The sequence below is a fragment of the Glandiceps talaboti genome, chromosome 8, assembly GCF_964340395.1.
Source record: "Glandiceps talaboti chromosome 8, keGlaTala1.1, whole genome shotgun sequence".
Taxonomy (NCBI): domain Eukaryota; kingdom Metazoa; phylum Hemichordata; class Enteropneusta; family Spengelidae; genus Glandiceps; species Glandiceps talaboti.
Genome location: NC_135556.1, coordinates 13,143,581 through 13,168,909, shown reverse-complemented (window position 1 = coordinate 13,168,909; position 25,329 = coordinate 13,143,581). Strand labels below are relative to the sequence as shown.

The 25,329-nt window shown below is 36.0% G+C and overlaps 4 protein-coding genes across 4 annotated transcripts in view; all 4 read left to right on the top strand.

Moving 5' to 3' along the window:
- LOC144438842 (uncharacterized) overlaps window positions 1-1,833 on the top strand; it is a 2,288-nt gene extending 455 nt beyond the window's left edge. The window contains exons 2-3 of the mRNA XM_078128027.1: window positions 484-649; window positions 1,224-1,833. Of these exons, the coding sequence (XP_077984153.1) occupies window positions 484-649; window positions 1,224-1,416 (359 nt within the window). The 3' untranslated portion in view covers window positions 1,417-1,833. The remainder of the gene's footprint in view (window positions 1-483; window positions 650-1,223) is intronic.
- A 775-nt stretch (window positions 1,834-2,608) lies between these two features.
- On the top strand, window positions 2,609-6,425 carry LOC144439211 (uncharacterized). The gene is made up of 4 exons (XM_078128483.1): window positions 2,609-2,990; window positions 3,946-4,234; window positions 4,953-5,147; window positions 6,082-6,425. The coding sequence occupies exons 1-4, from the start codon at window positions 2,910-2,912 to the stop codon at window positions 6,423-6,425; spliced, it is 909 nt and encodes a 302-aa protein (XP_077984609.1). The 5' UTR covers window positions 2,609-2,909.
- Window positions 6,426-8,800: 2,375 nt separating this feature from the next.
- On the top strand, window positions 8,801-18,560 carry LOC144438809 (uncharacterized). Its single transcript, XM_078127986.1, has 4 exons — window positions 8,801-9,302; window positions 15,104-15,383; window positions 16,177-16,344; window positions 16,829-18,560. The coding sequence occupies exons 1-4, from the start codon at window positions 9,228-9,230 to the stop codon at window positions 17,287-17,289; spliced, it is 984 nt and encodes a 327-aa protein (XP_077984112.1). The 5' UTR covers window positions 8,801-9,227; the 3' UTR covers window positions 17,290-18,560.
- Window positions 18,561-20,163: 1,603 nt separating this feature from the next.
- LOC144439105 (uncharacterized) lies at window positions 20,164-24,315 on the top strand. The gene is made up of 4 exons (XM_078128368.1): window positions 20,164-20,332; window positions 22,408-22,696; window positions 22,969-23,133; window positions 23,656-24,315. The coding sequence occupies exons 1-4, from the start codon at window positions 20,267-20,269 to the stop codon at window positions 24,030-24,032; spliced, it is 897 nt and encodes a 298-aa protein (XP_077984494.1). The 5' UTR covers window positions 20,164-20,266; the 3' UTR covers window positions 24,033-24,315.
- Window positions 24,316-25,329: the final 1,014 nt, after the last annotated feature.

Here is a 25,329-nt window from a genome sequence, read left to right as displayed (position 1 = left end):
GATGCAAATTATTTACCTCTGGCACAGACATTTGACATCACAACGACAAGTCTTCCTCAACTCTCTACAGATCCATCAATGTAGGCTAAAGCATCAGTTGTACAGTCGTACTGGTTGGTGTAACCGGCTTAGAATCTACAAAATTTCACGTTCGAGTCTCACCGCTGCCGTTTGTTTCTGAATGGCTAAATTCCATAGGCTATATTGGAACCGCGATTGTAGACTTAGTATAAAGGTTGTAATATGCTCCCCAGGGAGTTGAGTAAGTATATAACCCACTGTGCCACTATAGGTCCGTGCCGAGGGTAATAAGTTTAAAGCGCTTTGAGTACAGTGTTGGAAAGTGTTATATAAAAAACTAACATTATTATGTCGTTATTTGTATTGTAGTTTATAGCATACAACAATGGCATCATGACGCATAGGTAAAAACAAAAGTGGCGCCAGTTTATCTGTTTACTTTTTAATTTCTAACATTTTCAGGTATACTTCTTGGTGACCATAGCAACGATGGCAATCTCTCTGTCATACATTTTGTTCGAGACTATGACGTCACTGCCAATCAATTGAAAGGAAAGGTAGTGAAATCATCTCTGGACGATTTTCGACAAAACGATTTTGGAAAAACGGCGTCAATAAGGAGATATCGGTAAGCAACAACAGACTACAAAGGTGTATATAGGTCGAGAAACAAGTATTTATACATTTGTTTTTCTGTTACTTTTCGCAGTTGATAATCACATTATGACCATTTGTGTCTGTAAACACCTCACGCTGTTAACGTACAGTGTGGGATCATGAAAGCCTGTAATTTGTAAAAGTGAAACTCTTCAGAGAGGTCAATTATATTAAAGTAAGGAATAAGGTTATAATGTAAGAATATCGTGTAAGTTACGGCAAATACATAAAATGCATAAGTATTTGTGTTCAATGTATTATGGGTTGCACAGGTATAAACAGTTACCACGGTAACCATTAAAATGCAATTTTTAATGTCAATTGATAAATAAGTATTATTTTCATTTACTACAATATAGGACAATTTAGGACGAGACAGAACGTTGCAGAAATCTGATGACTTAGTGTGTTGACGATGAAAATACTTGATACACAGATATGTATAGAAGTAGAGAAAGACTTACCTGACTTAGTACCGCCATCATGTATCCGTCTTACACACAGAATTGATTAAAATTAATTAACACGTCTTTGTTGACCATCAGATACGGTGTGTCTAGCTGGGAACGGCGGATAAAACGTCGTGGTACGTGTACAACCCGTACACCTGATGACACAGAAGTCGTACTCCGGAGGACTTGGAACTGCCATGATGGAGTGTTGCCTGATTTTGATATTTCTTCCAGTGAAGAATTCGCCTTGTACTGTACACTTGGAAATGACTTCAAAAAGTTGTAAACACAAAAACAAAACAACATTTATAACATTATGTTTAAATATAGTCACATTGCTCCCTGAATGCATATTATAATGTCGGTATGCATACTCTGTATTCAGGTAAACATATCTTTACCTTAAATCACGAATGTAATCACTCGTTCATGATTTCAGAGAGCATGTAGTTAGTCTTCTTTTGCATTCAAGATTTAAAGTATGGTACAACTGGCGGCACCGACCATGGACGAATGGAACCTGTTACAAACAGGGAAATTAAACAAATAAATTGGCTTAATAACTCTTGGCTCAGCATGGTGGAACAGCAGAGACTTGAATTACACACCATGGTTTGATAAGAACAGTTTTATGGCCTCTTTAAGTGTTCATGAAATGCCAGGGGAACTGACAATTTGTTTGTGAACATAAACTATTATGTAAAGTGGCCATAAAACTACTTATAGAATGATGGAATGTAAGACAAGTCTCTGTACTTCCAGCATGCTGTGTAAAGTGCCAATTCAGTTGTTTATTTTCCCTGTTTTGTAACAGGTTCCTGTTCGTCCACAGTCTGATGTCGCCAGTTGTAGTAAGTTGGAAGTCTATGTCGATAATGTTTACTAGTACATTTATATCTATGTGATGGAAACTTTATTGTCAGGGTACGAGAGTGAGCGAATAATTGCGAAACAGCTGGATGAACACCTAAGACCTTGGGATATGACAAGTAACTTGTCAAATAAATTAGCAAGTTGAGGACAACATTTATTAAGTGAATGAATCTTCCAAGGGACTCAGGTGCCAGTCTACTACAACTGGCGACATCAGACTGTGGACGGACAGGAATGTGTTACAAACAGGTAAAATAAGCAACTGAATTGGATTAATAACACTTGGCACAGCATGCTGGAAGTACATAGTCTTGTGTTACATTCCATCATTTCATAAGAACAGTTTTATGGCCACTTTACATAATAATTCACGTTCACAAACAAATTATACATATAAATTAATTTGGGGAATCCCCCTCTCAGTTACAATATGTGTATTGTCCATAAATAGTATGGACGTCTATGAACGTTGTCACATTTATAACTGACATAAACTTCGCCACCATTATCACTTTGTATATTGCAGCTTGGGAGTGTGATTTCAAAATCAACTATCTGACTTATTTTTCGCAGTTAGGATTACATTTTAATTTAAATCAAGGTTCTCAGAAATATATGACATTTTTAATAACAACACTATTGTTTTTTCGATTTTGTGTGATTAAAAGTATTCTCCTTAACTGTTTTTAAGGGGGGGGAGATACTATAATCATGCTTTTGGTCTCACTAAAAAGGAAGTTAGAGCTGAGCAGCCAGGTGTGGTAACAACAAGTCAAAGGTCATTTACATAGAAACGTAAACATAAGACGTCCGAACGACTGTGGTACTTAAACTCGATTTACTATTGCGGCGATTTCGGGTATCCATATCTAAGCGTTGGCCACGAGCACCTTACGATACTTAACAATGATATTGGTATGTGCAGTTGGCTTCCGTCGATTCAAATTCGCGCTTACTATGACAGGAATAATCTTTCCTGCGTATACGGTAAGTCTTTTGTATATTTTGTTTTGTATGCACTCTACGTACTGGCCTGTCAATAAAGCATGCAAGGTAGTTGATACATATATGTGCGCAAACAATTTTTAAAAGCACTTGCCTTCGCCGGACCCTTTCCTAAAACACTGACGTGTACACACCACTAAGAAATGTCTCTGTCGCCAACACAATTTCGACATGGGCCGACTCATATCATTGGCTGATCAAAACTGTGCTTTCGTTTCACTTGACGAGACTAGAAGCATTCACACCCGAGTCTTTACTACAGCCCAGTAATTTTATTGGTGAAGTCTTGTTGTACCAGTGTATAAACAGTAGCATATTCTGCAAACACCGTTTCTAGACAATTGGCATCTTTGGAAACTACGTGACGAGCATAATACATTTGTACATATATCGTTTACACCTGTCACGTAAATGTAAAGCTTGGTCGAATTTAATATAATTTGGTATTAGTGTATATCAAGTGTCAAACTTTTACCAAAACACACGTAGAGGTTTTACTACTAAAGTTCTTGGTATGTGCTGTGTCAGGTCTTAATCAATAACTCTACCATATACACCTTTTATTTAGTTACTTCCCATATTTGTCAGGACCATGGACTAGATTAGTTCTAAGTGAACTATTTCCATGGTCCTCATCAGAACATTTTTTTATTAGTGACATTTTCTTTTGTATTGTTATTATCTTGTGTTTCTTGGGAAATAATTTCAATAAATTCAGCGCCATACAAAATAGTTTTACTTCCGTGTTCGGCTACAGAACATACACTATGTGGTACACTGTGTAAAATTAGAACTATATCTCCCATAATGTGAAAGGAAAACGGCATTTTTGTTTTTCATGGCCTAGAAGATTTTTGACAATGTACACCGTACCTGACCTCGAAACAAGAGGGAAATAACAATTTTTAATGTAATTTTCATTCTACAATGATTATAGTTTTCTTCAATGGAATGCCATGGAAAGGTTCCCAAATACCAGACTAATGATCCATATGGCAACATAGCATGTCAACCCTGCAGTAAATGCCCGCCAGGTACAGGGGTGTCACGTGATTGTGACAATGAACGCGATACGCAGTGTGAGATCTGCCCCGAGGGAACATACTCTACGTCCTGGAGTAGAACTTCTGTATGTCAACCATGCACGACTTGTCCTCCCCATCGTGAGACTGTGAGAAGTTGTAACAAAACAATCAATTCAAAGTGTGCAAAGAAGTGCGATCATGGTAAGAATTGTCCAAAATTTCTCATAAACATCTTGCATGAAATCAAGTTAAAGTGTTCTTATTGTACTCATATGCAGTAGTTTACTAAAAAAATGAAATGTTGAGAAATTTTTTAAAACATTATCTATTCTGAACTTTCTGCTTGTTGAATGCACGTTCTCTTCAACTTTAAAATGTCAAATTTTAAGAAAGTTATTCTATTTTGATTAGTGACCGCCTGTAAGATCTGCCATATTGGCGGAAAAAATTCATCGATTTCAGATACAATATTTGGGTTTGCTATAAATGAAAGAAACTCACCATAAATTCCTATATCACCACACTGATTCCGAAGTTGGCAACCCTTTAGGCATAGAGACCTGTCAATCTATTGGAGATCCTTATCTTGAAAGGTATAGCTTTTTTTTAAAAAAATGAGTTAGCTTCTCACCACCGTCTCGAGGAAAGAAAGTACACTTCAGGAACAGTTCACTGTATCTACCAGTTGGCACGTTAGTTCAGCTGACTAAATGACTCTGGCTAATATTGAGGGGATGTGGCTTTGAATCTTTTTTTATTTGAAAGCGTAGACTTTGTAAGATAAGTAATACCGAATTTAGGGGATTAAACTGGATGATTTGTTGATACAAAAACAATGATGTGTTGGCGCTCAAGATTATATTATTAACATTATGCTATAATTCGGTTAAATTGTTTGACCATGTTATCATTTTTACAGGATTCTTTTTGAACCAGCTGACTGATATGTGTGACAAGTGTTCATGGTGTTTTCCAGACAGTTCTGAGTACACTCCACCACGAGTGCCAGAATGCGTACTTCAAGAATTGCCAATAGATTATCAGTGTATGCCAGTCCGGCATGATACAGTGATACCAAGCTTGTCATCTCTCCAAGATCAGTTGTTCCTGCAGGGTAAAAAATCTCTATGGCTACATTCACCTGCTATAAAAAAAATGCTTTAAAACTCTCCTCCTTGTTTGGTTCGCTGACTTTGTGCAAATATAAGTTTCAATGTGTAGTTACTTCTCCCTACTAAAGATGGATTTGTCCACGTTTTAAATATCAATAGTCGTGAAAAATGAATCCACTTCTTTGTGGCACAAACTCAAACAACTAATTATCCAAACCAAATAACAATCCACATATGGTAAAGAAGTATAAGACACTGTATCGTTACTAGTTAAATGACAGTGTCATATATTGGCTATTGTACAAATTACTGCAAACAGCCTGGAATAATGCCAACTACTGTGGATTCTTTTTGTTCACTCGCAGTTTATTTTCGCTATTCTTCTTGGTGTCACTTCGCCATTGAAGTAAGCTTACAATTCTATGAGAGTTTCGTTCACCAAAATTTTACATTTTTTCGTCCTAAATACTTCGTAAAAATTAGGAGAAAATAGTGTAGTTTCGCTTTCCAAAGGAAATATATGTAAACGACGTGTGTTTTCTCTGCTTGTTGTCCCGGCATTTGTTCTTAACCCAAAATCACGCCTCCGTCGTTCCATTTGCCATACAGGTAGCACTATTGACTGTACTCGCGACTGTCGTGGAGTTCTTACTTGAGAATTGCTTATGATCTAGGTGTTTTGTGTGCTGGTGATGGATATCTTGTATTAAAGGAAATAACGTACACTGGCAACTTTCTGCTCCCTATATATGTTGTCTTAAACCACTAACTCTAAGACTTTTAAAATCATATGTCAATACTGCATATAGTAATTTACTTCGCCTTGTGTGCCTGCTATAATGTGTTCTAGAGGTATAAATGAACAACCCGTGGTTTGTTAAAATACATTCAGTGTTATTTCTATTTTTCAATGACATTATTTGTATCCACTTTCAGATATTGAACACCACCAGGCGAATTCAGTGGTCGCTGTCAATACCGACCGTCAAGATATAACGATGTCGTTGGAAAACAGCACGGCCATGTATTCCACAAAAAATGTGAAACTAAACCTTACGAATACTTCGGGGAACAAAGACCACATGCACGACATCAAGAAGACTGCTGTCATTGTTACTGCTGTTATTGTTACTGCTGTTACTGTAGTACTTGTTAGTGTAAAAGTTTCATTGTTGTGGTATGTTCGTCACAAAAAGAAACACAAGAACGACATCTTCAGCCAAGAATTCGTCACCCTGAAAGATAGCTTACTACATTCTTCGACAGAATTTTACACATAAAATGTCGAAGGGTGTTTACTTTTTGAGATATTTTCAAAAATGACTTCCATCAGCTAACCATTAATCGGACTATGTTAGTTGTAAATACAAGTTAGGTATTTGGAAAGGGTTTCAAGTCCCAGGTTGCTTTACTGCGATGATGGAAATGAGAGTAGTAATACCAATACTTTTATTTTGCGTGGTTTATGACGAAAGAACTGACTTGGTCCTCGAACCATTATAGATTGTGGATGTTTGGTTTAGGCTCTAGACCTGTGCATACCATTACTATAGTCTTTTTGAAACCATTCGGCCGCATCGAGGCCAATGCAGGTAAGGTGACTGTTTTTAAGTCACGAACACGTACACACCACATCCATCCCGTCCACTCAATTCCATCCCATCTCATCTCAACCAAGAAAAGTTTATCAACGTGTCTCGATCCCGGCGGAGAGGACGAATTTTCAAACGACGTCTTTATAAACCATATTTATTTTGTATCTCTGTTTGGATTCTTTCAAACCTATACACTAGACCCTATACGAAAACTTTAGGCCTAGCAGTGAGCGTCTGCATCAAAAGCGTATTGATGAGTGAAAAATTATGTGACCTAAAAAAAAAGTTGTTTGACACAAATAAAAACAGACTTGAAATAAAGTGAATCTAAAGATATTTAAGTTTACATAATGGATGCATAAACAATTGCTACTGTCTTTCAGCTAAGTTGCACTTTTAAGATATTTTTTTGTACATAACTTATATTTTATGTGTGATCATGTGACTAAAGATGACGAGTTATTGATAATTCTATATGCATTGATGTGTTCTGTATTTATCAGCTAGGCAAATTACAAGAGATTTCGTCGGAGTTTGCAAATGCATCAATATCATGTTGAGATAGACACATTAAAGATAACACAGAAACAGTGTTTGTTACACTCCTATTTGTTTGTTGTTATCATTAACGAAATACAGAGTAGACATTGTGTAATGGATGTCTCTGTGTTGTTATCTTTATTGTGTTTATCTCAACATGAAAGCTTGTGACTAGGCTCACACACTGAGACATTGATATGTCGTGTCATACCAGTTGCAAGCTAAGACGAAACCTTCTGTATATAGCCATCAGTTTATAAAGTTTGAGATATTGTTGTAAATAATTAATCTGCTAATAAGTAATCTTGGATATGTAGATATTTACTGTGATTTTATACATTTGTATTATATAAACATTATGATATTGTTTTCGACCTGAATATATAATTTTATATCGCAAAACGTGTATGATTATGAAATGATATATTTGATTGTACAACATTCAAAATAACAAATAAATAAGTCGAGTGATTGAAATGAAATTTAACATTTGATTTATTTTTACAATTTATGCAGAATATATCGATTTATATCTTTTTGTCCAAGCAGGTAGAGCGGGTGAAGATGTACTTGAATAAATGAACCACATCAGTTCGTCAAATTGTATTCTAAATTATATCTAAGAATTGTATATCAAAATACTACTTATCTTCCTCATAGTTCCAGAGTCAAGATAAGAGTTTTTGGCACAACCAATCAGGTTTCAGGACAATAATTCTCACCCAATCAGATCTCAGTTTGATAATAACCATCACTCGATTAGATGTCAGGTGGATAACTATCAACCAATCAGGTCTCAGATTGATAACTATCAACCAATCAGGTCTCATATAAACTAATCAGATGTATGATACACTTAAACGCCCACAGAAGAAAGTGATAAAATTGTTTGTAAGTTCATAAAGGGGATAGACCCAGTAAACTGCTTATTCGTTCATTGTCCCTCAAAAACTGAATATTCATTCTATTCAAAAACTTGATTTTCGAGTCGTTCAGCTATGTGAAAATGATAACCGTATGGCACGTGTTATATTAGTTCATTTTTAATGTACAAATTTAGTACCTTTTTCTTTTAATATTCTGTAGAGTCATTTGAAAATATATTCAGTATCATCACTTCAAGATCACCCTAGGATAAATCGCATGCATGTGTGTACCATCTCAAGTAGTTTCAATCATGTATGTATACCTTTAGCATTTGTTATGAATAGTCGTTCATTGGGGAGTCTGAAGGAGTTGCGAATATATGATCTCATTAAAACCACTTTTGAATTACTCCTTTGTAGGTTTACATCGCGCCAAATGATAACTATTAATCCCCCCCTCTCCCCCCCCCCCCCATTTACAAACAATTTGCAGCTCGTAATGGTAGCCAGAGTGTATTACATTGTAAAACCTCTCCGGTGTCAAAGGTCATATATGATAAGTAACTGACGTGTAGTAATGTAATATGATTCTAAAGAAAGCGTAGCATATAAATATTCACGAAAGTGTTCAGTTCATTGCAATGGCAGCATGATCCTTCAGTAATTTTATTCAAGACGATGCCTTACTTGTCAAGGTGAAAGGTTACGTATATGAAAAATGTGCTGTAACAGTAATCGCATATAAAGTCAGCATAGGCGTCAAAATTTCGGCATTTATAGTCAACTTTTGCCTTCCTCGGACTGTTGTACGTAGTGCCCGGAGTAATCGAAAACAACACGTAAGCTGAGACATTCGACACGATGGTGTGAACTATACAAAGGATGTTATCGATCTGTCTTTCTTTCCTGGCATATGACATGACAGTCGGCAAAATTCGCTGAATTGTAATTTGCATTTCAATGTTACAGTAGTTTAGTTGTTGTTTGCTACGTATACGGCGTTAATCTACTGTAACACAATTACCTGACGAATGTTTTGATCGTACGCGTATAGTATCAACATTGGCCCAACGACTGTGGGATGTCAACGCAAACACCAACCAGGACAAGCTTGTGGATTACCATAACGATATTACTGTGTCTTTCACAGTTGACGGTGAGCTAATAACTACTCGTGTTTATGTATACATCATTACATGTCTCGCACGCAGTCGTCTGTGAGCCAGGTGTGTCTACAGAAACTCGAGAAATTCTCACGAATATCAGATCAGTTCAACGTCAGATAAAGGATTTCATTAATAGGGAAGTGGGAATGTAGAGGTACATGGTCTGACGGGATTGGGGTCAGAATTGTGTCTGTGTGACAACTTAATCAACTTAGGGGACTTTGTAATGATCGACATGCCATTGTTGTAGCCATGACCTCACAATAGTTTGCGTCGTCCATTTTGAACAACTCTTTGTAGGCTACGTTATGTAGTGTTTATCTAGTACAACTTCAACATTTTCTGAGAAACCTTCCAACGTCGACCGAAATAGGGTTGTTTTTCCACCAGTACCACAGTCTTTGAGATTTGAACCCTTTATCTGAAGTGAACTGTTTTATTCATGTGAGTCTGTGGGTCGAATGGTTTATATATTTCTAATACTGAATATATAACCCCACCAAGAAGTTGGCCATATTAGGTTCTTCTGTGACCTAAATCCGGGGTCAACTGTCCAGTATGAAATGAAGCTATAACAAAAACCCTTGGGCGTAAACTTGAAGGTAAAATGTCGTTCTCTAGTAAATTCACTTTTGCAGAACGATATTGACGACCATATGATCTGTGAAAGCCTGTTTGTAAACGAATTGACGATTGGGTAGGGGACAATACGCGAGTTACAAGAGCAGTAGTGTCACGTGCACGTTAATATAAAACACCGTCTGAAATCATGAGCAAGACAGCTAATCTGACGAGCTATCCCGTGGACTACACTTTAATATCAGATCACTGAAGTCATGTATTACGTGTACAATTACATGTATGGATGGATGGATGGTCGTGACAAATTATATAAACAGACAGGATAGATAGAATTTTTAAGTGGCTACGTTAAGGGGGTTTCCAGATATTGAGATAATAGGAGTAATCCATTCTTGTGTCCACGTCAAAGATCTTCAATACATTTAATTAAAGTTGGTTTCGATTTGCAATAGATCATGATGTTATATTGTAACGCTTTCGTGACCAGAGTGTTCAAAAAGACAAGATTTCCCTATATTGCCTTCAGGATATGACGTATGACGTCCGATCTACGCATGATCACTTAATATATAGTATATTGATGCCCTGAGGTTTAACGTATACCCTTGGGTAAAATTTAACGAGCGTTATGTCAAAACAACTAATGTGCAGGTCATTTGAGGTCATACTGGCTCTTCAGGTCATTACAGGTCATACTGGCACTTTCAAAACAATATAACACTTGAACTGAATAGTGACATTCATTCCACCACGAAGAAAAATCCAAATATTTGGGTACGAGTTCAATCTGATTAAAATCCGATGTAGATGTCGGCTAATCGTTCATTGCTATTTTACCTTCGTTATTTTACCTGAATTGACCTACTTGGTACATGTTTATATTTTTTAGCCTAGAGGAGGCGATCAGGCTAAAAAATGTAAACATGTACCAAGAAGGTCAATTTAGGCAAAATAACGAAGGTAAAATAGCAATGAACGATTAGCCGACATCTCCATCGGATTTTAATCAGATTGGGTACGAGTTATAACAATTTAATGGCAGTGTCAAAACACAGAACAAAATAGGAAATCACAAATGACTGGTAAGACGGTTTTGGTGACAAAGACAGACAGACAGACAGACAGACAGACAGACAGACAGACAGACAGACAGACAGACAGACAGACAGACAGACAGACAGGCAGGCAGGCAGGCAGGCAGGCAGGCAGACAGACAGACAGACAGGCAGGCAGACAGACAGACAGACAGACAGACAGACTGACTGACTGACTGACTGACTGACTGACTGACTGACTGACTGGGCGGGAAGGACGGGCGGATGGATGGATGGACGGACGGACGGACGGGCGGAAAGGATAGACAGATCTTGACAGGGAGGCTCGCTGAAGCCAGTCTCCTCTACATGTATCAGTAAGTTTATTTTGGATTGATCCGAAAAAAGGCTGTCGAATTCATCAGGCGTAGTGTACTGCTTGTTTGAGGCATTACGTACAAATAGAAAAAAGAATACAACCTATAAACCAGGAACAGAAAATAACACATATACCATAGCCAATTAAAGTGGCCATATGGATGAGGATTGGGGATTTATTTTGGATTTTTATTTTATAAAATAATTTTACCATGGTGTCCTACTTGAAAAAGTCAATGTGAAACAACATATGCCAAGTCCTTGAATGTAGCTTCCATGTAATACATTGCAAAATATTGATAAACGTGTAAAATAATTGTTATATTATATGTACAACACATTTTTTAACTTTTTGCAATGTATGGGGTTACAAACACAGACTCGGTGTATGCTGTTTCACTTTAATTTTCCAAGTAGGGCGTCATGATAAAATTGTTTTATAAATTAAAAATCCAAAATTGATACCCAGTCCTTTTTAAAGTAAAAGAGAAAGATCGAAGCAGACGATGATTTAAAAGGGCACTGTGGCTAGTTGTTAGTTGATCCCAATATGACTAAAAAAAATGATACCACTATTTTATGTAAATTCACCTCAATAAGAAAACAAAACTGCTTTATTTTAGAGTTGAATTATTCGTCTGCTTCGACCTTTCGCTTGGCTGGTAAATTTTGATAATGCTTTCAGATCTCTAGCCTGTTCCGTGCACGACAGTTGAGTTGATAAGATCGGAATGAGACGACATACGCTGCTATCATACATAACAAGTAACCATGTACGTAAGAGAGAGTAATTATACTTAAGAACAAATCGAATAGATAGAAGTAGATGTTGAAGGGGCACAATTTGAACTGAATTGAACTTTATTTCACCAAAAAAATTAGAATATAACATAAAACAATTAAATATATACAATAGCTAATAAAATAGTACCTACAATAAATATTTACAAATAAATGATATTATGTTTCTGGTGAGGACCATGGATATAGTCCACTAGGGACTAATCTAGTCCATAATCCTGACTAATAAATTATAGTATGTTTCTGGTGAGGACCATGGATATAGTCCACTAGGGACTAATCTATTCCATGACCCTGACAAATAACTGAAATGATAATGCAATAACAACATACAAAATATAAAAATCATTGAACAATTAATTGTGTAATGAAAACAGAGAAAACAAACAAAAACAAAAACAGAACAGAACAGAACAGAACAGAAATCAGAAAACAGGTCAATTGTATGAAATATGTGATCGTAATTTTGTCTTTAAAGTATGTCGTTTATGTGTATTCTTTAATGCAATGGGGAGGGAGTTCCAGTGTTTCACAGCAGCGTATTTAGAATTAAATTGGCAAATCGTGAGGTGTACTTTCTGAATTGGAAGGTTTCCATTGATGGCTTATTTTGGTTTGTACATTTTGGGTCATTACTTATAATACACGTTTAAAGATATTCATATATATAGTATTCTGCTTATTACTGGTTTTAACTATCTTTCGTAACTGACTGAACTCAAACTTGGTATTAAGGCATAACTAATAAATTATTCGATGACGTAATTGATTATACGTATAACAAAATGTCGAAGAAATCTCTTCTAGGCAATCAACTTTTCGAACAACGCCAGATGACAGTTGAGATGTGGATGGATTGATGCATCGACATTTAACTGACTGACTGACTGACTGACTGACTGACTGACTGACTGACTGACTGACTGACGGACGGACGGGCGGGAAGGACGGGCGGATGGACGGACGGACGGACGGACGGGCGGAAAGGATAGACAGATCTTGACAGGGAGGCTCGCTGAAGCCAGTCTCCTCTACATGTATCAGTAAGTTTATTTTGGATTGATCCGAAAAAAGGCTGTCGAATTCATCAGGCGTAGTGTACTGCTTGTTTGAGGCATTACGTACATGTAATATCTATCACCCTTGATGACAATACTACCACGTATCATATCACATTGTATCACAATACTAGGCACAAATAGAAACAAAGAATACAACCTATAAACCAGGAACAGAAAATAGCACATATACCATAGCCAATTAAAGTGGCCATATGGATGAGGATTGGGGATTTATTTTGGATTTTTATTTTATAAAATAATTTTACCATGGTGTCCTACTTGAAAAGTAAATGTGAAACAGCATATGCCAAGTCCTTGAATGTATTAATACATTGCAAAATATTGATAAATGTGTAAAATAATTGTTATATTATATGTACAACACATTTTTTTAACTTTTTGCAATGTATGGGGTTACAAACACAGACTCGGTGTATGCTGTTTCACTTTAATTTTCCAAGTAGGGCGTCATGATAAAATTGTTTTATAAATTAAAAATCCAAAATTGATACCCAGTCCTTTTTAAAATAAAAGAGAGAGATCGAAGCAGACGATGATTTAAAAGGGCACTGTGGCTAGTTGTTAGTTGATCCCAATATGACTAAAAAAATGATACCACTATTTTATGTAAATTCACCTCAATAAGAAAACAAAACTGCTTTATTTTAGAGTTGAATTATTCGTCTGCTTCGACCTTTCGCTTGGCTAGTAAATTCTGATCTCTAGCCTGCTTTCAGATCTCTAGCCTGTTCCGTGCACGACAGTTGAGTTGATAAGATCGGAATGAGACGACATACGCTGCTACCATACATAACAAGTAACCATGTACGTAAGAGAGAGTAATTATACTTTAAGAAAAAATCGAATAGATAGAAGTAGATGTTGAAGGGGCACAATTTGAATTGAATTGATTTGAATTAAACTTTAATTCACCAAAAAATGAGAATATAACATAAAACAATTAAATATATACAGTAGCTACTAAAATAGTACCTACTATAAATATTTACAAATAAATGATATTATGTTTCTGGTGAGGACCATGGATATAGTCCACTAGGGACTAATCTAGTCCATAATCCTGACTAATAAATTATAGTATGTTTCTGGTGAGGACCATGGATATAGTCCACTAGGGACTAATCTAGTCCATGACCCTGACTAATAAATGATAGTATGTTTCTGGTGAGGACCATGGATATAGTCCACTAGGGACTAATCTAGTCCATGACCCTGACAAATAACTGAAATGATAATGCAATAACAACATACAAAATATAAAAAAAAATTGAACAATTAATTGTGTAATGAAAACAGAGAAAACAAACAAAAACAGAACAGAACAGAACAGAACAGAAATCAGAAAACAGGTCAATTGTATGAAATATGTGATCGTAATTTTGTCTTTAAAGTATGTCGTTTATGTGTATTCTTTAATGCAATGGGGAGGGAGTTCCAGTGTTTCACAGCAGCGTATTTAGAATTAAATTGGCAAATCGTGAGGTGTACTTTCTGAATTGGAAGGTTTCCATTGATGGCTTATTTTGGTTTGTACATTTTGGGTCATTACTTATAATACACGTTTAAAGATATTCATATATATAGTATTCTGCTTATTACTGGTTTTAACTATCTTTCGTAACTGACTGAACTCAAACTTGGTATTAAGGCATAACTAATAAATTATTCGATGACGTAATTGATTATACGTATAACAAAATGTCGAAGAAATCTCTTCTAGGCAATCAACTTTTCGAACAACGCCAGATGACAGTTGAGATGTGGATGGATTGATGCATCGACATTTAAAATTAAAGAATAGTTTAATCCAGGTTTTCATGTGTAAGTATTTTCGGCTTGTGCCACTTTAAAGCGCGGTGATTCTACTATATACAACCAATGCGTACTAATCGTTCGATTATCTCTGTCTTTCAGTTATGTCAGACAGAATGTAGCACCGGATACCGGACTACAGACGTAAACGGGACGCCATCTTGTCAACCTTGCAGTAAATGTCGACCAGGTACAAGGGTGTCTAGAGAATGTAACGAATACCACGATACTCAATGTCAGGTCTGTGAAGAGGGCACCTACTCCCATAACTGGAGTCGATCACGTGTTTGTCGTTACTGTACCAATTGTCCACCCCACTTGAACACAGTCAGAAAATGCACCAAGACAAACAATGCTAAATGCGCAAAAAACTGTGATCATGGTAAGATTTGTTTGGTTGTTTTTCATATCAGTGACAGATCGAAAAGGATAGTTCTTAAAAGAAAATTATCAAGATTTGAATCCGATTTTATGCAGATTCCCAAAATGATATTTCAATTTTGTTGGTTGATATAATATGAAAGTGAGGATCTTATGAGTGAAACCGGAAATATGTGGGGGTGGAAATGTGTGAGGGTGTAAGAAAGAAAGAAAAAGAACAATTGGATGCATTGTAATACTATATGGTCAAATTTTGAAACGTTTTTAAGGTCGAACAACAATCTTACAAACATTGCCACATTTTATCGTTTGCCACGACAAGAACCTCAACTCACCTTCTTTTGGTTGTCTGACGTAGATCTTACAAACATTGCTACATTTTATCGTCTGCCTCGACAAGAACCTCAACTCTCCTTCTTTTGGTTGTCTGACGTGACAAAAATCTTAAAAACATTGCTACATTTTATCGTCTGCCTCCACACGAACCTTAACTCTCCTTCATTTAGTCGTCTGACACGACAAAAATCTTACTAACATTGCTCATTCTCTTTGTATGAGCAACTATTATCTGAGCAGATAGCTGAAAAGTAATGTACATATCAATGAATGTAACAATTGTAATTCAATATTTGTCAAGCCAGACAACAGGATGTAGCAATGACGGTCAGCAATGTTGATATTTTTGTCGAGGCAGGTCGTAAAATGTAGCAATTAATATTGAACAAGATATTAAATATTCATTTCAACTTTAACTCTGGCTTATCCTCATTGGTCTGTTCCTTTTATGACGTCAGGTTACTTCCGAAATGAGCTAACGGATGAGTGTGACAAGTGTTCTTCGTGTACATCTAAAGACAGACACTACAAGCCACCACGAGTACCAGAGTGTAGACGACAAGGTATGCCTCCAGATCTACAGTGTGTACCCACAAGACAACAACGATCATCTTACGACTTTCTTGGTGAGTTGACTAAATTTCAACAAACGCTTTCTTTCTTTGGTAGAAATAATATAATGCTTATGCATTATAAAATCATACATATGCAATAGCCAAGTTGCTCCCAATTCACGATTGTTCATCTCTCCCCTTGGAATCGAAGCTTTCAAAGTTGTATATGTTAGCGCTTTTTGTCAAAATCAAAATTCATTTTAAATAGGTATGAACAATTATCAGTTTCCAATTGATAAATCTGCGATTAAGGTCTTACTTTTTTTATGGTTTTTTTGCACATTATCTTCAACAACTCCAATCGCTTACTGGAGACCTCTGTAGCAACTATCCCGAGAGGCAATGCTTATATCTTGTACACAGTTGAGAGAACTGAATATTAATCATTTGGATCATAGGACGAGAGATCGGAGTACCTTCATTTAATGTAAAATTCTTTCCATTAATCATTTATTAAGGACGCTATCATAATTGTCGTGTATCTGTTGATCTAAAGGTAATAACTATGCTGACGACGTGAAGCCACCCCTGGGAGAAATTGGTCCAGTCACGCGTGAAAGTACGAGATCAACCACAACTGAGCAAACAATTGAGGAGTATCACCTTCCGAGTCATCACTATTTCACAATTCCTACCATCGTTGCATCTGTCATCGTCATCTGCGTTGCCATGGGAATTGCTATTTACTGTATCGTCAGCAAACGTCGGATGCAAAACAGCGGTGACTACATTTCTTTGAATGATTCTAGCCCTAATGAAGATAGAGAGCTGAACGAAGGTAGTTTAACACAACCACGGGAAAGGGGGTTCCTTAATCCAATGGAAGAACTAGAACAGAAGGGTCTGCATAATTATCAAACTTTAGACCGTGATGAGGATGTACTTTGGGATGCCTATCCCTCTAGTACTGCAAGAGAGCACGGTACAGAACACGAAGATAATGTCACTAAATCATGATCACGTAACTGTCGAGTAACAGTTTCCCATTCTCGCAAGCCGCGCCAGGTCACATTCCTTCCACTCTCGTGGCTGCTATACTCCTATACCCGAATCTTCAGCAGTGCCGTAAAGAGGCCTGTGTTTTTACGAAGATGTGATTTTCTGACAGGAGTATTTAAGTGTGGACGCAAAGTCAGTTTTTTTAAAAATATTTGTAGAGATAGAACTTAATCCAATTATAGTCTTAAAGAATGTTGATTTCTTTTGTAACTTGTGTTCATTTACTATCAATGAAATATGTATTTCATGAGTACAGTATTATAACATCGAATTTAATTTATTTATCACTCACCACGTTATAGCTCTCCTATTGATTCTATTGCATTTATATTTAATATCATTTTTAATTTTAAATCAACAAGGTTATACATATTATTAACTCACTGCAGTATTTTTAAGAAAGTAGTTCAGCTGGTCATCTTGTCAAAACTGAATGTAAACGGGCAGACTTGCCCCCGTAGTCTTCAAAGGGCGCAAAAATAGCAAACAAGAAAAAACGGAAAGATGAGAGAACAATTTTCGTATCTCTCACAGCAACTTAAAGTACTTATGATAATTAGTTACTCTGTGGATTTTATTAATAAATTGAAACATTAGACATTTGTAAATATAACTGAAGAGGCACAAGTGATCTGGAGCGATCATGATCTTTTGAAAAGGCATAGAAAGAAGCAGTAATTTGGACTTATGAAAATAGAGTAATCGATGTTTGTTTGATGACAGGTCTTCCATACTCCAATCCAAGCGCGTTTGCGGCATCGCAATCTCCACTGGAATGAAACAGTTCAGTATTAGTGTCAGTAAATAAATCTAGGGGCATCCTTTAGAAATACATAGCCCAATAAAATTATTTCAAACTTTATAAAGAAGTGTAGAGATGCAATCTCAAAAGTTTGCACGTCTTTGGCACTTGTGGAACAGGTGTTGATACGAATCTGTAATATTGCCAACATGATACCTAAAACGTTCTTCCATTTTATAATTTTCCAGTATGGTTCAACCCATTCTCACAAACCAACATATTTTTTTCAGTTGACACAACAAATGATAATGTTGTTCCGTTGCGGCACAGTGGACTATGGGTTTCTAACCGTGAATGGTTTTATATAAGTTTTGGTTTTTATAGTAAAGTTTTCTTCTCTATAGAAACAAGAAATTACTTTGTTTTTGAATTTTTTATTTGTATGACATGTAAATGATAAATAGCAGAGCTTATTATCTTTTCAAATAAATATTAAATTAAAAAAAATAATCAAACACTATGTATATATTTTGTGGCTTGTATGTCAAGAATCCCCCCCCCCCCCATTACAACCATCTTTATCATCATCATTTTTTCACTTTGAGAAAACAACGATTGACTAACAAAGTGGAAAAAAGTGCTGATTATCATTCATAATTCCCGGTGATCCTCTTCAGAATATGTATGATATGTAGCTAATAGTATGTAAAGATGGCGGCATGATCAACCGATTCAAGTATACTGAAAATATAGTTCGATAATAAACAGAAGTAAAAGGAAATGGTGCCTAACCAGGATTAACATCGTGTGAGTAATAACTTTACTAGTCGACGTGTGAATTTTGTAATTTTAGTGTTTAGGAAAATGACAATTTTTACTATCAAGACCAGATGGGAAATGTGAATATGTTGCACCGAAAGTATTACAATATTTTCTGACTCATACTAGAACTAGTTCCGATTCACTTTGAATAGATGTTCCTGACTAACAAATTTTAACACAATATAATTATGAATTATATTGATGAAAATCCTCTCTGTCTCTGTCTCTGTTTTTGTATGTCTTTCTTTGTCTCAGACAGACAAGTAAATTAACGACAAGTTTGAAATCTGAAACCTTTTTCACTTTTGCGAAACTAACAATCGCTAATTAACTAACAATCGACGCTATAGCAAGTCGAAACTTGAGAGGCCGCTAGTACTACTAGTAGTAGCAATGTAATGTACGCTATGTGGAGGGGCGCCCTCACACATCGGTTAATCTTCTAGAGCAGGCCATGCCATGGCCAGTGACAGCGGAGCGCAATGTCTTCACGTCACATGTACAATCTCGCGGGCTATTGAGAGCGTCAGTCTGAGGTCAAATTGTTATGTGTTCTGTATGGTTTGCAACTCGTTAATCATGTGTACCAATACTAGGTTATACATGCACTCCCACAGTACTATTCAAGTTGTTTTGACTGCATTCAAAGTGTGAATTTCCGCCATGGTTTCATTTTGTCATGGTTGAAACATAAATGTTAAACGGTTTTTGCGGGGAAAAACTCAAGTGTTTTCGAATTGATATTGGTAGAAGACTGGAATTCTTCTTACGCCACATAAAAAAAATACACAAAAGGGGGGACAAAAGGGTTACTGGCGCTTGCTAGCTATAGATTCCACTTTGAAAGTTTTCCAGGGCTCATGTTACAACTTTCACTGCCCAAAAGAACACTGTCAGCCTAAATGTTGTCCAATCAAGCAAATAGACTGTGTATATTTAGCAGACTGTACATAGTAACATTTATACATGATGAGAGATCGATAATCATATGCATTTCCCACCGAAAACTTTGTACAGAAGTTTTACAGCGCTGGCTCTGTAAATTGTTTAGCATTCTGCATGTATAACGAGCAAGAGCGATTGCATGTTATGTATATTATTTTCCTTTTTGGTTTATTACAGCCAGTTGTCGGATTTATTTCCTTACCTTTTTAAAAAAAAATTTGAGTTGAAGTATATCTTTTTATCAGATCTGCTACATTTGAACAAAACATGGAAGTTACGGTTATAACCTTTCACCTTTTGTATTTGGCGGGTGTCTAGGGACTCGTGTTATGTTATGGTCCCAAGTAGGCATAGGCTGCAAGAAATGCTTGGTTTTGACTAATAAGGCCACTAATTCTTGTACGACTTGTCTTCAACTACGTCCACATGTTACGAGTAGGTTTCAGCTTTAGGGTTGTTGCAGCAACGGTGGCTGTTTGTACAAATATTGTGGTAAGTAAAAACATTTCAATTATAATGGCATTAACTTAGCATGCATTGACCTGCTGAACTTGGGTGAGATCGACAATTCAAGTCAAGGCTTATGTCCTTGGAATAGAATAACAGAATTCTATTTCTGTGCCAAACTACATTGGGTAACAACTAAGGCACACATGACCCGAAAATGTATGCCTACACGTAAGCGTAAAATTTGTTCAATTATAGCCATATTCTCCAGTGTTATATATAAGGAAAACTCCATTTTGTTCCGGATCGAAACCGTTTCAGGTGGTTTCGATCAAGAGGCCTTACCTCAATGCACCATTAATGCATGGATCGATACCAATAGTTTTGGAGCAAAGTAGCAAAATGTATGAACATCTAATTCATGTTATTCTATATGAATGGCATAGGTTCACCACTCAAGTAAATTACACTCGATTACTCTACTGAGGAACATTTATATCAACTCATGAACATTTCTTATCAACATGTGCAATTTTACATGGGAGTATATTGATGAGTTCATGGACTTGCGCAATATTCACATGAAGTTGGTCGTTCAAAGTCTGGGTGGATTGACTGTAAATCGAAGCTTCCATATGATATGCACCAACATCAATAGCATTTCTTATTGGTAACATCGCCACTAGCTAAAGCCAACAAAAATTCATAATTCTGAGTCTCTTGAAGAGAAACATTTAACATGGATTGTTATACACATACCAAAGCCATGCCCTATATTCATTAGTCAGGCCTAGACTCAGATATTGATCTGCTTTTTGCCACCCTCGACATAAATCTAAGAGTAATAAACTTGAGAAAATACGACACTTTTCTGCTCGTTTTGCTCAATTTGATGTTTGTATGTCAACGATACATATACAGAATATGTTATTACACAAACCTCAGTCACATCAACCTTGTCCGGATTTAATAAATATAAATCGACATGAAACCTATGTGCACTAATATATTTGAAGCTTATTTCTTTGGTAACGATGCCATTTTGTTTGCATTCGTATGCCAAAGGGCAGAGGATCACAACACAAAACAAGATCGTGTGTAATTTACGGGGTATCCATGACCTGGACGCATGTGCTACATGGAGCATGCGCATGTGTTGTATATCTTCACCAATCACTGAATCAGATTGATTGGTGTAGCTTACAATCATTCTCACATAAATATTACAATTTGATGAATAGTTTGACAATAAAAGTTTATCAAATGCAACATTTTCTCTACCGTTCATTTTTTTTTTCATATGGCCCAATGATATGGTGTCCAACCACGAATAGTGGAGAAGAAATGGTCCAACCTACATTTTGTATGCCAAAATTACCACATGCACACTACTTGTACATTTGATGATGTGACGCTTGTTACCGTTTAGAATGGGGGGAGTCAACTACTACATGCCAATTCACTATGCAATATTCCGTTTGAGAAGTCCAATTTCTCTTAGTTGACAAATTTCGATCAAACTTGACGTGTAATTCTTGTGAGTAGAACGGATATATGTAAGCGTGTAACCGAATTTCGTATTTTGATATAATGGCGTGTAAAAGTCGAATATCGCTTTTTCAAATGGGAAGTGAAACTGTCAAATAGAAATTGCACTTTTCAAATGTAACGTTGTATCATCAAATGGCATGTATGCGTCAAGTGTTTGACAATGGCAGGACACTACACAGTCTCAAATGGCAGCATATAGTAGTCAAATGTCGTACAGTCTCAATTGCATGTACTAATTTTGGGCATTAACTGGACATCCTACAATACACTTTTAGCTCTGTGGGTGTTAGTTGTTACAAAAAAATGTAAATGTACAATTTGGAACTTGTGCAAGTTTTAACATCAGATATACAATTGAGTGATAACACACAGTGACTTAATATAATCATTTAAAACATGAGAAACTCGTGTTTATCAATCCAATTCTAAAACTATGGTTGAACAATTCATTAAAGTTAAATTTGGAATGAAAAAAGAAGCATCTAATGACGAGCAGAGTAATAACTGGCTTTTTGATTATTTTTGTATTATATTCATGGTGATCTTTAATATGGATGTTCCTACCTGAGACTTGCTCAATTCCTCCTGACTGTGGAGCAAACTTATACCAACAATCTGGTCTATACGGAAACACAAGTTGCAGGCCTTGTTCTAAGTGTCCTCCTGGGATGTATGCCTCTCGAGAATGTGAAGATCAAAGAGATACCGAATGCAAAAACTGTTCTGAAGGCACTTATTCTACATCTTGGAGTCGGTCAACTATTTGTCGAACGTGTACCCACTGTCCTCCCCACCTCCATACAGTCCAGGATTGTACGACAAAGCAGAATGCCAAATGTGCCGCTGGCTGTGATCACGGTAAATGACTATTTGCTTTTTTATGTGTGGATTTCTAAAAGTAATATGACTAATCGTGAAATTTGTTGATAGACTTTGCGAAAGGGATACTTCATAGAGGCGGATAAAAAACGTTGCTTTTACTGAATGCACCAATGGTTCTATGCGAAAAAAGTTATATTCTAGTCCCACGTTGATTACATGATGTTACATTATTGTGTGAATGAAACTTACAATGTAATGTGACTACTTTAATTTTTTTTAATTGTATTTTTGTATCCTTTTACCATAAGGTTATTTTTTAGACGAACTGACAGATTTATGTAACCCATGCTCTTCTTGTACATCCGAAGACCCTAACTATACACCACCTCGTGTCAGAGAATGCATTCAACAAGGCATGCCGAAAGACCAACAATGTGTTCCTACAAAACATGCAGGAATTTTTGCTCCGCAAAGTAAGTACATGATTAGTTGATAATTCATTAGATAAAAATATACCATTTAGTATTGAAAAGTTGAAATGAAGGAGTAATTGAAGCAAACTGATTAGTTCATGGATAATGTCTCGTTTATTAATACAATGTAAATAAACTCTTTTGCATAAACGCGGATATTTTAAAAAGTATTTAAAGTTATTTTCACAACATTTACAAAGAGTCATCGTTTGTATTAGACGAGATAACAAATATTGAAGTAATGTTATTCCATATTTCTTCAAGTGTTTCATATACGAGTGCTTTCTTTTAGGTTCGCTTTGTGTGCATAGATATTATAATGTATTATTGAGAAGTGTCTAGTCTACTTTCATGACTGGTCCCTTTAACATTTTTGAAGATTTTGCAGTAAGTGTGCAACATTGTCGATTCTTCTAGATCTATGTATACTTATACAAACTATTAAAATATTCGGTTGATATAGTTCCCACTATTTTCTTGTATTTTAAGTTTTAAAGGCTTTTTATATCATTTATTATGCAGACAAGTTGGTCAAACTAACACAAACAACAAGTGAGCCGGCAGTTGGAAAATTGACTTCCGTGAAAAACACCTTTTCGAGTAATTTCTCCAGTTTCGTTGGCGAGATATCTTCCTTCAACGTCAGTGATCATAACTCAACGTCAACGACTATCACTATAATTGTAATAATAGCAGTCATCGTCCTTCTTGCGAGCATAAGTGCTTGCATCGTATACGTAGTATGCTTGTACCGTAAGAAAAAGAGCATTGTAACAGACAGTGAAGAAATGATCGCTCGTGGTAACATGAATGGAGATTACTTCAACGTAAATATCGATATTGACACCTACCGTGGTCAGAAGGACACTGACAGATTGGTACGAGAAAGTCAGTTATAACAGTTGTCATTCAGTAAAGGTTAGATTTAATGGCATATGCAAACTTACAACTACAGCTTCGGATATGCATTTTGTTTTATTTTCACTTCTTTATAATACGTGTGTGTGGCTTCGCTTATAATATATTTACTGTTACTTTTTATATCCTTTTTATATCCTAATCGTATGCTTGAAGTAAAACAGAAATATTTTCTTGTGGTTTCGTGACTTGTCTGTTCACAGTTACACACACACACACACACACACACACAAATATATATATATATACAGAGAGAGATACATGTGTGTGTGTATGTATGTATGTATGTATGTATGTATGTATGTATGTATGTATGTATGTATGTGTGCATGTGTTTTCTTAATTTTCTGCCAATTCCTGAAGGCAGACAAGTTACTACATATACATTTTCGATATTTAATACCACGTTATGAAATCAATAAAACTCATTTATTTATTAAAAACATAGGTATAATCAAAGTAGCAAAAGGTGTCACCGAAAGATTCAAATGTACTTTTATTGTAACATGGTGTCTAACTCTTTAAGTCGTAAGTATATTAACTAGCTACTTTTATAAGACACCTGCGCCGTTAGGGCGTGTGGATGTTACATTAATACGATACATTTAGTAATGATGATTTAGAGCAGACATAGAATAGCGTAAGGAACACATCTTACATGTAAAGATCGACTACAAAGTGTACGAAGGACAGTCCAGTGACCGTATTTCAAACACCCGTGCTTTTATCTGAATTTCTAGATAAACAGGGGAATGGTGTACTCGTTTGCATTATGTACAATTTACTTTCGTAATTTGTTTCGATGTTAAGTTACTCTGGCCATTTGTGTATTTTGTTCCGTTTTATCTTAAGAGTTGAATTACAGTATCAGTGTGAATCGTATTCTTTATTTTTAAAATAAAACTGACGTAAGCTTACCTACCGCAAAATACAACCAACGTGTCTATTTTATCATGATATCAAGTAAGCTGATTCCGAATACATATTCAGTTTTAGTTATTGGATCTTTTATCAAGCTGTGGGTGTTTAAAGATAGCGATGGTTGACTGTATATGGGTTATCGTTTACCTTATCTCGTATCGATTGATACTGGTATAATTGTCATAACCTATTTACAAACGTTCATGGCGTGACGTCACATGTTAGTGGTTCATTAGTGAAGAGAAGAAGAACTACAAAATTCAAAGAAGATTTCCCAAGATACGAATGTCTGGCCCAAGGAACGAGTGACTTGACGTGGTTTATCAGGTGAGAAATAGTTCCATATTCACATATTTT

Excerpts from the sequence above, each read along its gene's own strand:
- LOC144439105 (XM_078128368.1), top strand. The coding sequence starts at position 20,267 with ATGTTACGAGTAGGTTTCAGCTTTAGGGTTGTTGCAGCAACGGTGGCT. Across the intron at positions 22,697-22,968 it reads TGCCGCTGGCTGTGATCACG|GTTATTTTTTAGACGAACTG; the intron begins GTAAATGACTAT and ends TTTTACCATAAG. Across the intron at positions 23,134-23,655 it reads AGGAATTTTTGCTCCGCAAA|ACAAGTTGGTCAAACTAACA; the intron begins GTAAGTACATGA and ends TTTATTATGCAG.
- LOC144438809 (XM_078127986.1), top strand. The coding sequence starts at position 9,228 with ATGTCAACGCAAACACCAACCAGGACAAGCTTGTGGATTACCATAACG. Across the intron at positions 9,303-15,103 it reads TGTGTCTTTCACAGTTGACG|TTATGTCAGACAGAATGTAG; the intron begins GTGAGCTAATAA and ends TCTGTCTTTCAG. Across the intron at positions 16,345-16,828 it reads ATCATCTTACGACTTTCTTG|GTAATAACTATGCTGACGAC; the intron begins GTGAGTTGACTA and ends GTTGATCTAAAG.
- LOC144439211 (XM_078128483.1), top strand. The coding sequence starts at position 2,910 with ATGATATTGGTATGTGCAGTTGGCTTCCGTCGATTCAAATTCGCGCTT. Across the intron at positions 4,235-4,952 it reads TGCAAAGAAGTGCGATCATG|GATTCTTTTTGAACCAGCTG; the intron begins GTAAGAATTGTC and ends TCATTTTTACAG. Across the intron at positions 5,148-6,081 it reads AGATCAGTTGTTCCTGCAGG|ATATTGAACACCACCAGGCG; the intron begins GTAAAAAATCTC and ends ATCCACTTTCAG.